The sequence below is a fragment of the Haliotis rubra genome, unplaced genomic scaffold (genome assembly GCF_003918875.1).
Source record: "Haliotis rubra isolate DU_JTF1 unplaced genomic scaffold, ASM391887v1 Scf204, whole genome shotgun sequence".
NCBI classification, from domain to species: Eukaryota; Metazoa; Mollusca; class Gastropoda; order Lepetellida; family Haliotidae; genus Haliotis; species Haliotis rubra.
Genome location: NW_025766048.1, coordinates 17,533 through 30,857, shown reverse-complemented (window position 1 = coordinate 30,857; position 13,325 = coordinate 17,533). Strand labels below are relative to the sequence as shown.

At 41.7% G+C, this 13,325-nt stretch overlaps 2 protein-coding genes across 2 annotated transcripts in view; both read left to right on the top strand.

Annotated features, from left to right (window-relative positions):
• Positions 1-13,325, top strand: part of LOC124275932 (DBH-like monooxygenase protein 1 homolog) — a 51,528-nt gene that overhangs the window by 37,829 nt on the left and 374 nt on the right. The gene's annotated exons all lie outside the window — the stretch shown is intronic.
• On the top strand, positions 3,056-13,287 carry LOC124275898 (dopamine beta-hydroxylase-like). Its single transcript, XM_046711581.1, has 9 exons — positions 3,056-3,078; positions 7,298-7,499; positions 8,020-8,155; positions 9,060-9,158; positions 9,419-9,601; positions 9,921-10,078; positions 11,107-11,351; positions 12,479-12,575; positions 12,912-13,287. The coding sequence occupies exons 1-8, from the start codon at positions 3,071-3,073 to the stop codon at positions 12,480-12,482; spliced, it is 1,035 nt and encodes a 344-aa protein (XP_046567537.1). The 5' UTR covers positions 3,056-3,070; the 3' UTR covers positions 12,483-12,575; positions 12,912-13,287.

The window sequence follows — 13,325 nt, the reverse complement described above, 5'->3', positions numbered from 1 at the left end:
CCATGAAATACCATTTTATTTAACTCGTTTAATAAAAATGGAATTCCACGGAAAGTCGTTTAGTATCCTCTACTGGTATACTCACTGTGACGGTATGGTATATTCACCATGGTATACTCACTCTGTCGTTATGGTATATACACTATGGTATACTCACTGTGACGTCATGGTGTATTCACTATGGTATAATCACTGTGTCGTTATGGTACATTCACTGTGACGTTATGTTATATTCACTGTGGCAGATTCACTGTGATATTATGGTATATTCACTATGGTAAAGTCACTGTGACGTCATGTTGTATTCTCTACAAGATGGTTTACTCACGGTGACGTTATCATATATTCACTATGCCATACTGACAGTGACGTCATGGTATATTCACTATGGTATACTCACTGCGACGTTATGGTATATTCACTATGGTATACTCACTGTGACGTTATGGTATATTCACTATGGTATATTCACTGTGACGTTATGGTATATTCACTACGGTATATTCACTGTGACGTTATAGTATATAAACTATGGTATATTCACTATGGTATGTTCACTGTGACGTTATGGTATAGTCACTATGGTATACTCACTGTGACGTTATGGTATATTCACTATGGTATATTCACTGTGACGTTATGGTATATTCACTATGGTATACTCACTGTTACGCTGTGGTATATTCACTATGGCATACGCAATGTGACGTTATAGTATATTCACTATGGTATATTCACTGTGACGTTATGGTATATTCACTATGGTATATTCACTGTGACATTATGATATATTCACTATGGTATACTCACTGTGACGTATGACATATTTACTATGGTATACTTACTGTGACGTTATGGAATATTCACTATGGTATACTCAGTGTGACGTTATGGTATATTCACTATGGTATATTCACTGTGACGTTATGGTATATTCACTGTGACGTTATGGTATATTCACTATGGTATACTCTTTGTGACGTTATGGTGTGTTGACTATGAGGAAATGATATTTTATATCATAAAATGGACATTCGCTCTTCAAAATATATTCAGCACAAAATTATGAAACACTGGCAATTTTGTCCAAGTATGGCTGTTAGAGCAGCGTCCTTAAGCCCGACAGGCCTCATTATGTTTCCATGTTGTCAGCCCCTCTGACCGTGGGAGACATCAAAGTGGTAAACGCCTAAGATCTGCGTCACCGAGGGGATTCATCCACATCACCTGAACATAATGTTACTCATGTTTTGCTTGTGTTTGTGTCGAGTAGGGTGTTTTAAATGGGGGGGGAAAGACAGTCACTCCTCCTCTCCACCCCCACCCCCACCCCCAAGCGCCCCTACAATTAAATGATTTATTCCTCTCAAGGTCATCTCTCTTGCGAGTTCATGGTGGTGGTGGTGATATTTTAGGGCGACTTGAACCAATTGCGAGTACATACTTTAAGTGGATTGGTCTCCCTTTAATGTCAGGCGGATTAATAAAATACTTTATCAGTTTAAGCGTGGTAAACAAATACAGCAGTCGGCGTATATAATGGAAAGATAAATTATTTATGTCCTGATCATATGTCTTTTTCTACACGCCTAAAATGTATGTCTCAATGAAGCGCTCCCTCTCGGAGACTAACGGGATCGGGTGGTCAGGCTAGCTGACTTGGTTGACACATGTCGTCATATCCCAGGACCCACAAAGGAGCATGCCAAGAACAGTTAAAATCTATAGGCGCGCACCATTTATGGAAAAGGCGACAATTCGCTATTATTAGTATAACAGTGTCATTTGTTTTGAGGCCTGTTTCACACGCTACATAGTTTCAACTTGAAAAAGGTCGCATTGTCGCCCTTTTTTCAATTATCATTATTATTCATAGCTCAGAAATAAAGCACCGCGGCATTATGACAAATGGTCAAATCTGTTGTTTAGAGTATCCAATTTTCAGTATGAATGGTGGTTGTATGAACGGCTGAAAAATCTAAGGTTTTCTTAGCTGAAAAATCTAAGCAAGTGACTGATATTTACATTTATCATACAATGGATAGTGTTCTCGGCAGGATAAAGCTAACGGATATTTTCGGTATCCGTTGGGGTCATATGCAAATTTTAGGGACTACTTTCACAGTGTAAACAAACATGGCGGCGGCGGTCGTGTCCGGATTGACGGCCGTGGTAACGGTACTTTCAGTGCTTTGATCCCAGAAAATTCATGTCTGGTTATGATAGATGGAGTAGATTACAAAGCGAAGATAGAAATTCATAGGTTTACGAAGATACCAACATCGAACGGCACTAGGAACCCAGATGCACAATGTCACGAGAAGATTAAAGTGTATTTGTTGTTAAAAAAAACTCAAGGTTTCTGAAGTTCCACGCGAGTTTGTTGTTATTTTTCAATCGTAAGCTAAGATTTGTTGACAACAATACGTACTTTAACAAAACAACTGACAGGAACAAGATGACGTAACGCAGTCAAATGAGTGATCAGTAGAAAATTGCGTCACCGAGCTTGTGACGTCAAGTATTACTACGCAAATATTTGTGACGTCATAGATATGTGGACACATTCCACGAAGTTTAGTTTCATGATTTGTGGCACATGAAATCGCATTTTTAAAAATTATAAAGTAAGAATGATATTGTATGATAAAAAGGTTATCACACTCGTGTGTTTTAGGATGGGTAATATCCTGCATCATGAATACACATGTTTATTCCTAATGCAGAATATTAACCATCCTAAAACACACTCGCGTGATAGCCTATATACCTTTTCCCAAAGCATATGGTTACCTAAAAGCTGAAAAAATGAAGGGAGAATAAAGGCTAAACGCACTTTCGCAATGTCTTATTAGTCAGATCCGGGTTGACAAACACGGAACAATAGGGACAGTCTAGGCTTGAAATACTTATTGTCTGTGTCGAGCATATACGTACATGTATTAGATTCACCTTCACGAGGGAGCGTTTTCCGAGTTGTGAAATGTGTGTTTATATCACGTGATCTTTGCCAGACCTATTTCACAGTGCTGTGAATTGAATGTGTGTCATTTCTTACACTGGCACAGCCATGAGCGGGTGAGTGAAGCTTTTTCCTCTTTAATTTTACCGTTATATCAAACGGTGTGTGGCGAGCTATGCAGTTATGTTGGACATATGTCTGTCTGTATGCATGTCTGTCTTAATTACATTATTAAAGATAATCACCTCATTCACTACAGTATTTGTACTCAACATAACTACGTGCCAAATAATATAAACCATATAAATGAATATATATAAACATATTTTCAAAACTGCATATTATCAACGAGATACGTACATTACCTCGGAGTCGGCAAACTCAAATCCAACATCTTTTGCTGTCGGAGTGCCTCAAGGTTCAGTATTGAGTCCACTCCTTTTTAACAACTACATCTGCCAGTTGTGGATATTGTGAGCCTTGGTCCTCACATCCACTGGTACAGAAGACCACTTTTTCTAAATGAAGAATTCCACTTAGTCAAGTTTTGTAATGATCTTCAAAAAGCAATTTATACAAGCATGAAAGGATAGGTGTTTTTCCTGATAACATTCCAGTCCAGTATGTTACCATACGTGTGTACCCTTGTATATGCAGAGCTGTTCTGTCAAGCTCGCCGTATGTTATGTAGACAGGTCATAGATATCCATTTAACCGCCTGAGACACAGTGGAGTCCAAGCTTGAAGCCTGCATAGCTGATATGAGGGTATGGATGACCCTTAATAACCTCAAAACAAAATCTCAGACTCTAGGATAGAATATCAGCTACAAAAGGTCTCATCATCACTCTCTGACAGAATCGATGACTGTGACATTGCATGATCTGCCTGTGCAGGAGTGAGCCATCACCTGCCTGTACCAGAAATGTGCCATCACCTGCCTGTACCAGAAATGTGCCATCACCTGCCTGTGCCAGAAATGTGCCATCACCTGCCTGTGCCAGAAATGTGCCATCACCTGCCTGTACCAGAAATGTGCCTTCACCTGCCTGTACCAGAAATGTGTCATCACCCTGTGCCAGAAATCTAGGTGTTATGCGGAAGAGTAACATGTCGATGGAACAACACGTACATCAACTCCCAAGAGCATCATTTTCTTCCAGATTCACAGCATCAGTGAAAGCTCAGTTGTCAAGCTTTTGTTGAAAACTCTGGCCCCATCATGGCTGGACCACTGTAACGATCTCCGCTACAATATCCCAACAACCCTACTATCTCAACTTCAGAGAGGCTGCATGACTCATTACGCCTTCCAGATGCTCAAACCACATCTCTGCAACCTTGCAATCCCCCCGCTCGTTACCAGTGAAACAGCGCATTGAATACAAAATTATGCTTCTTACTCACGACTGCATCTATTCTCCAATGACATTGGCATATCCTGTTGGCTCGACTGACTGACTGACTCAGTTTAGTTTTACGCAGCTTTTAGCAATATTACAGCAACATCACGGCGGGGGACACCAGAAATGGGCTTCACACATTGTACCCATGTGGGGATTCGAACCCGGGTCTTCGGCGTCACGAGCCAACGCTTTAACCATTAGGCTACCCCACCGCCCCGTTTGGCTCGATGCATCCTAAACGTCATCTTACGTCAGTTAAGGAGGTTTGTGTTATAAAAGTAATGAAATTATATATAATACTGATTTTGTTCTCTCCATTTTGACGCCTGTGACCGATAAGATTCTGGACAAACATGGCAAAGTATCCGGAGCTCGCTTTCGAAATCTTACCTTTGCACGTTCTCCCTATTGCTCTTGGTGGCTTAGGTTTGTTGCCTCCAAATCTGTTGAGTGACATTGTTAGAGTTCACGGTGTTGTTGCTAGGAACACAGACACTCTGACACTCTTGGCAGTGCAGAAAGCCCCTGTGTTTCGGAGTCTGATTGGACTGAACGGCATTGCCTGGGAGAAGTCCCGTAGGCAGTCTGGATTGCCTGTAAGCAGGATAAGGACCCTGAGCTAATGCAGTCCTTAACAAGCATGACAGTTCCAGGATCACCCGAACCATCTTTGCTGCTTACATATAGACTTTGCGGTGAAAATCATCAACCAACCGAAACAAATCGCATTTTAATCATTAAGCAATCTGTGCTGGCCATAACAGGCGACTTAACGATTTACGAGGTCAGAATTGATTTGTTCATTATATCACCCACCAGTTTACTTGATCATTTACAAGACGCAAACTAATAGTCGTTAACAGCAAACCCCAAACTAAAAAAAACAACAAAAAACAAATTTAACTGAAGGAATGCTTAATTCTAATACGACCCACACATGAACTGCTTGTTCTACCCTGTATGTCCAGTGTTTGACTATCCTATAGTAGTAACGAAGTGAGCAAAGACACCATGAACCTTTAGCAAACATTATTTGAGTTCATCAAGGTCTGTCTGTGACTCCGTATATAGTTATGAACAAGCATACTAAAGCCAATGGTATGGCACTTTGTTTGAACTGACATTACCAGTACAACCCTGACCTGGTTTAATGTTTCCAATCGCTCGATTTACAAAGAGACGTTAGAGTGCGTCTTAGTTGAGCTGTACTGAGTTTGGAAAGCCTTCTGTTACCCTTCAAGTGCAAGCGTCACAGACAAATGAAAGGGGTGCGCCGTGGCGACGCTTCAAGGCGTATGTATTTCGCCATGCTCTGTACATATTTCGCAACGTTGTTTTTTTTACATGTGTTGCAAGTCGTGTTCGACCAGGCAACGCAGTAATAAGATATTTATCTGTTGTCCTTTTAGTTCACGGAGAGTGACACCACGCGCGCACACACACACACACACACGCACGCACGCACGCACGCACACACACTCACACACTCACACACACACACTCACACACTCACACACTCACACTCACACACGCACGCACGCACAGAGAGAGAGAGGGAGGGGGGCCTCAGGCACACACATGTAAGAAAGATAAGGGATCACATCAAACATAACAGACTTGAGTCATTGTTTTCAGTTTAAATGAAGGGAGTCAGTATCGAGTATGTTCCCCACCACGTGCTCCCGCAACTGTCTGGCAACGTATGGGCATACTGGGATACCACGTCACTCGTGCTGGAAACACTGAAAATTTCATCTAAATTTCGTGGCGAAAGCCCACGAACACGAACACACATCCCATAAATGTCCAATAGGGTTTATTTCCAGACTTTGAGCCGGCCAAGGCAACACTGTGTTACTGTTCCTTAGACAATCAGCTGATACATAATCCGTGTGGGGACGAGCATTGTTCTGCTGGAGCTTAAACCGCCGCCCTGTTCTCCTTGCAAACGGTTCTACCACAGGACGGAGGACTTCATCACGGTATCGCACTCCTGTCAAACGTCCACAATACGAATGAGTTCCACAATAGCAATGAGCTCGGTTCTGTTATCGTAGGTGATCCCGCCCCATACAATGCCTGACCAACCACCGTATCTGTCATGCTGTTTGGTGGTGCTATGCTGATACCTTTCATTTCGGCGTCGCCAAACCAGTACCCTGCCATCTACATAGTCCAGATTGAATCTGGACTATCACTGAACATGATGTAACGCCAATGACGTAGCTGTCTTACACCATGCCGCCGGACCCATACCTGTCTCCATTGCTGATGTTGCTGCGCCATTCTACTGCCGACAACGGGTCGTTACTTTTCACACCTGCTGCTTTGAGCCTGTTTCGTACTGTTCGGTCACAAACCTGTACTTGTGTGGCTGTCCTGAGCTCAGCCTTTATCTCGGATGCTGGTTGAAAGCGATCCTGTAAGGCACACCGTATAATCATTCGGTCAAGGTGTGGTCTTCATAGGTCAGCGCAACATCACCAGTCTGACATTAGAGGTTCCATAGTCGAGATAAGACTCTCATTGACTTGCGTCCTGCAACTCACCATACAAATTGCCTGCCATTTTTTTAGAAAATCCATGTACTGTTTTGCCATTTAAAGCAAATTTTCAATGCTGACTTTAATCTGTATCTTTAAGGCACCCTTTATACCAGACAAAGGATGGAAAACCTCGAAGTGCCCGATTTTCATGAACCCATCTTATTGAATATGAAGCGTTTGGGCGCCAGGGTTTGCGTGATGTACAACACAACTATCATTGAAACCGTTAAGTCGTTCTCAAAGATAGATGCGATCCTCAATCCTTTATCTTTTTTACTTCAATATAATATAATAACATACTGGTTCTATACCAGAGGCTTATTGTTCACAAGCTATATACTTAATTTGCCTACCGATAAAATGCCACACTCGTGTTTCCGCAGGGCACTGATAATTTTCCTGCTGCTACTGGGGGCGTGTGCTGTGTCGGGTTATGGAGAATACCGGAAGCGCCTTCCAAATGGCGAACGGGTCCCACATCCCTGTCGGGCCAACTTCTACTGGCATGGCGTGGGTCACATCAACGCTCTTGGTGGAGGAAACCGAAACGACTTTGGCAAAGACTTCGCTTCTCAAGGCCACGTGGTATATATATTTTATATTTATCTATTTTGTGAGACAGTTGTCATAATATCTCCATATCCGTGATGGGATTCGAGTGAGTGAGTTTAGTTTCATGGCGCTTTTAGCAATATTACAGCAATATCACGGCGGGGGACTTCATGAGCTTCACACATTGTACCCATGTGGAGACTCGAACCCGGGTCTTCGACGTGACGAGCGAAAGACTTAACCACTTGACTACCCCACCGTCCCTAAAACCGTCTGAGCAAAATGTTTATGCCCTCAACACATATTAAAACTGATGCGCCCTATGTTCAAAACTGTTCAGCAAAATATTCATATCCTTATTTCTCAACACAGTTTAAGACAGTGTCATGTGTCATATGTTTACGTTTGAGCGAACTATTCATATCCTTATGTGGTAACACATTTTAAGACCAGGGCTCTGTGTTTGAGAAAACTTCTATCGTCTCATGACCATCAGTCGCAAAATGTACCTTGAAGTTTCTTTCTGTTCACAATGGGTTTTATTCTGTTTAAGTGGACACAAGATTTGTGCCGTTTAGATTCTGATGGTGACGGTATGACCAACGGTCAAGAGCTGGGTGACCCGAACTGCGTGTGGACTGCAGACAGTGGTAATCTCCCTTCACGGACAACCGACATTACTCACCCAGGTATACAATAGAAATCACATTGATTTCATCCGTATTGATATGCAGTTGCTTGTTTTGGAAATGAGGAAATGTGTCAAGGCTAAGTGGATCAATCAGTGGTACCCAATCAGAGGTACCCAATCAGTGGTACCCAATCAGAGGTACCCAATCAGTGGTACCCAATCAGTGGTTCAAATTGGTGACCGTGATATGGCGGGATGTTACTGAGGCGTAAATAAAACAGTCCTGTATGGAATCCTAGAAGGGACATTATCCCGTTGTCGCATTGTCGATGCAGATTTTAATGCATATTTTACACAACTTAGTTAGGGTGACGAATTGACAATGCGACATATTTGTAACCTGTCATTATGTCGCATGGTCGACCTATGGTTGAATTGAAAATATTCTTCAAACAGAAACAAATGGCTAAAATGTCGCGTGGTTGCATTGTCGCAAATTTTGCCACTTTTTGTTTGTTTTTGTCAGGGCGACAACGCAACAATGTCCCTTCTAGGATTCCATAGTCCTGATCACGGAAGGAACTATCCTGTGCCCTTTAAGAATATATATCTCCTCCCTTAGATGCACCAGGATCCGCTAATCGTCGCTGCAAATCTCATGTTCGCACAATGATAAATACAACTATTGAACATTTTTTCGCAAGTGTTTGACAAATTTAAACATTGACTTTGAAAAATGAGTGACTTTTAAATTCGCTTCTAGTTACTAGTATGATAATCAAATCTACATTACTATCAGCTGAGGACTGAATAACTCACTTCAAGCCATTTGATGAAAGTTTGATTGAGCGTCGATGTACGGAATCTATACCACCCCAAAATAGAACTCATCATATGTGCATGTACACACGTTCATATAATACCAATTCGGTTTATGGAGAACGACCTTCTATATATTCCAGGTGTTTGTGACCCTTTTGACTCCCCTGCCTGTCAAGCGAAGAATGCGTGGGTTTCGTGTAAAGGGTCAGAACTGGAGTGCGATGCTCTCAACGCACCAGGTAAATCGTTTTAGTTGCATTCCTGAATGTATGTGCAATGCTTTCATCGTTTACACGTGTCATGATTTAAGTGTGAAACGAAAGGTTATGTTGTATATCTGGACCCGCCAGGTAAGTATGCTTAGTCATTCATTCATTCATTCATTCATTCATTCATTCATTCATTCAGCCTTCAAAGATATGATGAACCTCACTCACCCTAATACCTACCCAAATAATGCACATAGTGTCGTTCTTAAGTCGTCATCTCACCTTCACAGATGTGAGGAACTTCACAATCCGTTTCCCCGAAACCGACGTGCCCGCCGAGGACACCACCTACATCTGCATGATCTTCGACGTCCCCTCTGACCAGGACTACCACTACATTGGAAGCAAGCCTCTCATCGACAACGAAAACGTCATGCATCATGTCGTAGTCTACGGCTGCTCTGACACATCAGGTGCGTCGAACCAGTCTTTCAACTGAAACCAAATCCAGTGTATGCTATGCAGTGATGATTATATCATAGGAACATTTTCTTTATGATTTGCAATGTCTGGGGATTCAGGTTATTAATCATAATGGCCGTAACCGGCGACATAATAGATCGGATGGTCAGCGTCGGTAACGTCGTTATATTGTTTCATCGTTGCTCATTATATCAACCATTGGTTCCTGATGGTGAGTGTGGCTTTGAGTGAAACAGCAAAGGTACAGAAATATGACCTTCTTAGAATCCCTTAAAAATGGTGAGCTGTATATATCTATTTTCTTTGCAGAGGAACTACCAACAGAACCATACAAATGTGGCATGGATGCTGGGAAGGGATGCACAGCGGGTCTAGGGGGCTGGACAGTTGGGTCTCCTGGAGAATGCCTCAATGACAACTTTGGACTAGTTTTCGGAAAATCAAGATACAAACGGTTTGCCCTGGAGGTACTAGTGACCAAATTTCTTTCATATATATTCATATTAATAATATATATATATATATATATATATATATATATATATATATATATATATATGTTCATTAATTTATAAATATTCTGTGTTACTTGTTTAAGGCTGCACACAGTGCATTCTGTACCAGATAAATAAGCAGTTCATACAGGCTCCAGTACGACCTTTGTGTGTAATTTTGAATGAATCAAACTCGTCGTGGATCCACCTTTCACACTCGCAGTGGCATATAGAACATACTAATTTTCCTTAAACGGAGGTCCAAGTAAAAGGTGTTTCATTGTATTTTTATGAAGATTGTAATAATAAAGAAATACTTATCTAATGTCGAGCTAGCTACGCTGTCGTAATAATATATCTGCTAGAAAGGGGTACCATCCCATCACATCACAATTTCTTTCCAACCTTGCCAAGATACACGGATACCAGTCCATTACATAACAAGTTCTTTCCAACCTTGCCAGGATACACGGATACCAGTCCATAACATAACGAGTTCTTTCCAACCTTGCCAAGATGCACGAATACCAGTCTATTACATCACAATTGCCAACAAGTATTCCAACGCGAGTACCGATATAAACCCATCACATCATATTTTTCTTTCCAATTTTAGCAACAACACTCCAGACCCACACACACACACACACACCTTGGTGTTATTGTCATGCCCACCCTTCTTCAGTTTCCGGGTGGCGGGGTATCTTAGTGGTTAAAGCGTTGTCTCGTCACGCCGAAGACCCGGGTTCGATTCCCCACATGGGTACAATGTGTGAAGCTCCTTTCAGGTGGCCCCCACAGTGCTAAAAGTGGAATAAAAACTCACTCACTCACTCACTCACTCACTCACTCACTCACTCACTCACTCACTCACTCACTCACTCACTCACTCTCACTCACTCACTCACTCACTCACTCACTCACTCACTCACTCACTCACTCACTCACTCACTCACTCACTCACTCCACCGTGTATTATTTTCATTTCCATTCTTTTTCAGTTTCACTGGAACAACCCGAACGAAGTGTCAGGCTGGAAGGACAGTTCAGGAATGACGTTCTTTTACACCCCCAACTTACGAAAGAATAATGGCTCACTCATGTCACTCGGACAGATGAACCTAGCAATCCCCCCTGGACAATCAGAGGTCACGTTCAGAGGAGAATGTACATCTGAATGCACACGAAAAACTTATGACAGAGCCCATTTATGTCCCAACAGCCTTGAATCATATGCATTATTTAGGTAAGTAATGTAAATCTGAATGCTTGGTTGGTTGGTTGTTTAACACCGCATACAGCGGTTGAAACATGTTATCGTATCCGAATTGCGGAGATCGATGCTCATGCTGATGTCAACTGGATTGACTGGTCAAGACTCGATTATTTACAGAGCGCCGCCATATAGCTGGAATATTGCTGCGTTCAGCGTAAAACAACAAACCAACACACTTAGCCCCTCTGGATTAATGTGCTAGATTATGACTTCGCTGCATTAAGCCTAATCGGACAACTTAAATCAGGAAAATCTTTCAGAATGAAATTACAACCCGCACCTCAAGCGACAAGTACGTTACGCACTGTCCTGTAAGATACCTGTACAAAGCTTCAATGCACGGGCCCTGAATTATTAAAGGGGTTCACGCCTTAAGGCAGATATGTAATATCGGATGCGATTTTCTGGTAAAACACAACTGAAACATTAAAGGTATGTAAAGATTGTGTATCAATTTAATCTTTCAATCATAAACTCACAAAAATGCAATAGATAAGGGCACGACAACATGCAAATAAACAGTCCCTTTAAAGTGAAAATAATACCATATAGAGTCATGAATCCACACATTCTCATTTAGGACGTGACATATGTTATATTTGGGATTACACTTTCTCCGTAAAGCACAAAATCTAGTAATTTTTGCTTTGAGTCTCACCCGGGATTCGAACTCACGCTGTCAGAGTGAGGAACAGAACTGGTGAGGCCAGATTATCCGCAGCTAAGTACACTGTCTAGCAAGACAATCAACATGCACAGAAACATCAGATGTTCCTATCACTTGTGAGTTAATGAACTGAACGCTCTATTAGGCTAATAACTAACTTTAAATGAATGAATGAATGAATGAATGAATGATTGATTGATTGATTGAATGAATGAAATAAGTAAGGAAGGAAGGAAGGAAGAAAGGAAGGAAGGACATAAGTAAATAAGTATAAAGAACAACTACGACAACGGACTTATTTACATAGAACGCATATAAAATGTACCGTAAAATAAGAAGTAGACTTCTCCTTTTGACAATTCTAACATTGTTATTGTTGCTGCTTCCAGACTGGCATCATTAGTAAATGGTAAATGTTTTATCTTTAAAGGTAGATCAGCGTCCGTAGAGCTGAGGCGAAATGGACAAAGGGTCCGCTATCTGACCAATGAACCAGAGTACAGCTATGACCAGCCTCTCTACTTCAAGTGAGACCTTATTAGCTTTGAGAATCAGGAATTGAACTGTTTCACATGAGCCAATGTCTTGGGAGATAATTAAACGGTTTTGATTGTTGGATTCGGTGACTGCTGACATCATTGTATCACGTGATCGTTACTCATAATATCGATGACTTGATTTTCTGGTAAGGACTCGATTATTTACAGACCACTGTCATATAATTGAACAACTGCTTGGGTAAAACAATAAATAGTCATCGTCAGCCGTAACACAATTGGGTTGTAACGACCAGCATATTTACTGAAATTCTGAATTGCTACATACACATGTATTTTCTTACCTCTTACTTTTTATCGCTACAGCTATGACGATCCAGTTGAGCTTCTTCCTGGAGACAGCTTAGTGACCACCTGCAAATTCGAATCGACGTATAAGAAGAAATGGGTATTCTACGGCGATGGAACATCAGATGAAATGTGCTTTGGGTTCCTTTGGTACTACCCAGAACATGCTCTGAAGAATGGCATGTGTGTGTCGTGGAAGAGCATCAATATTTGTGGGCGTGAGAGCCTCATTGAGGAGAACTGCAACGTCTGGGAATTTGTATTTCAAGTCGATGCTGAGTCTAAGGCGCTCTTCAAATCCGTGACCGTCAACTGTAATCTCCTGTCCGATTTGTGCACTCCCGAATGCAAGATGGCGGTCATGGACACCCTGAAACACCCTTGCTTAAGTGGAGGCGATGTCTCAGACTATGTCAGAAGACTCATGCGTAG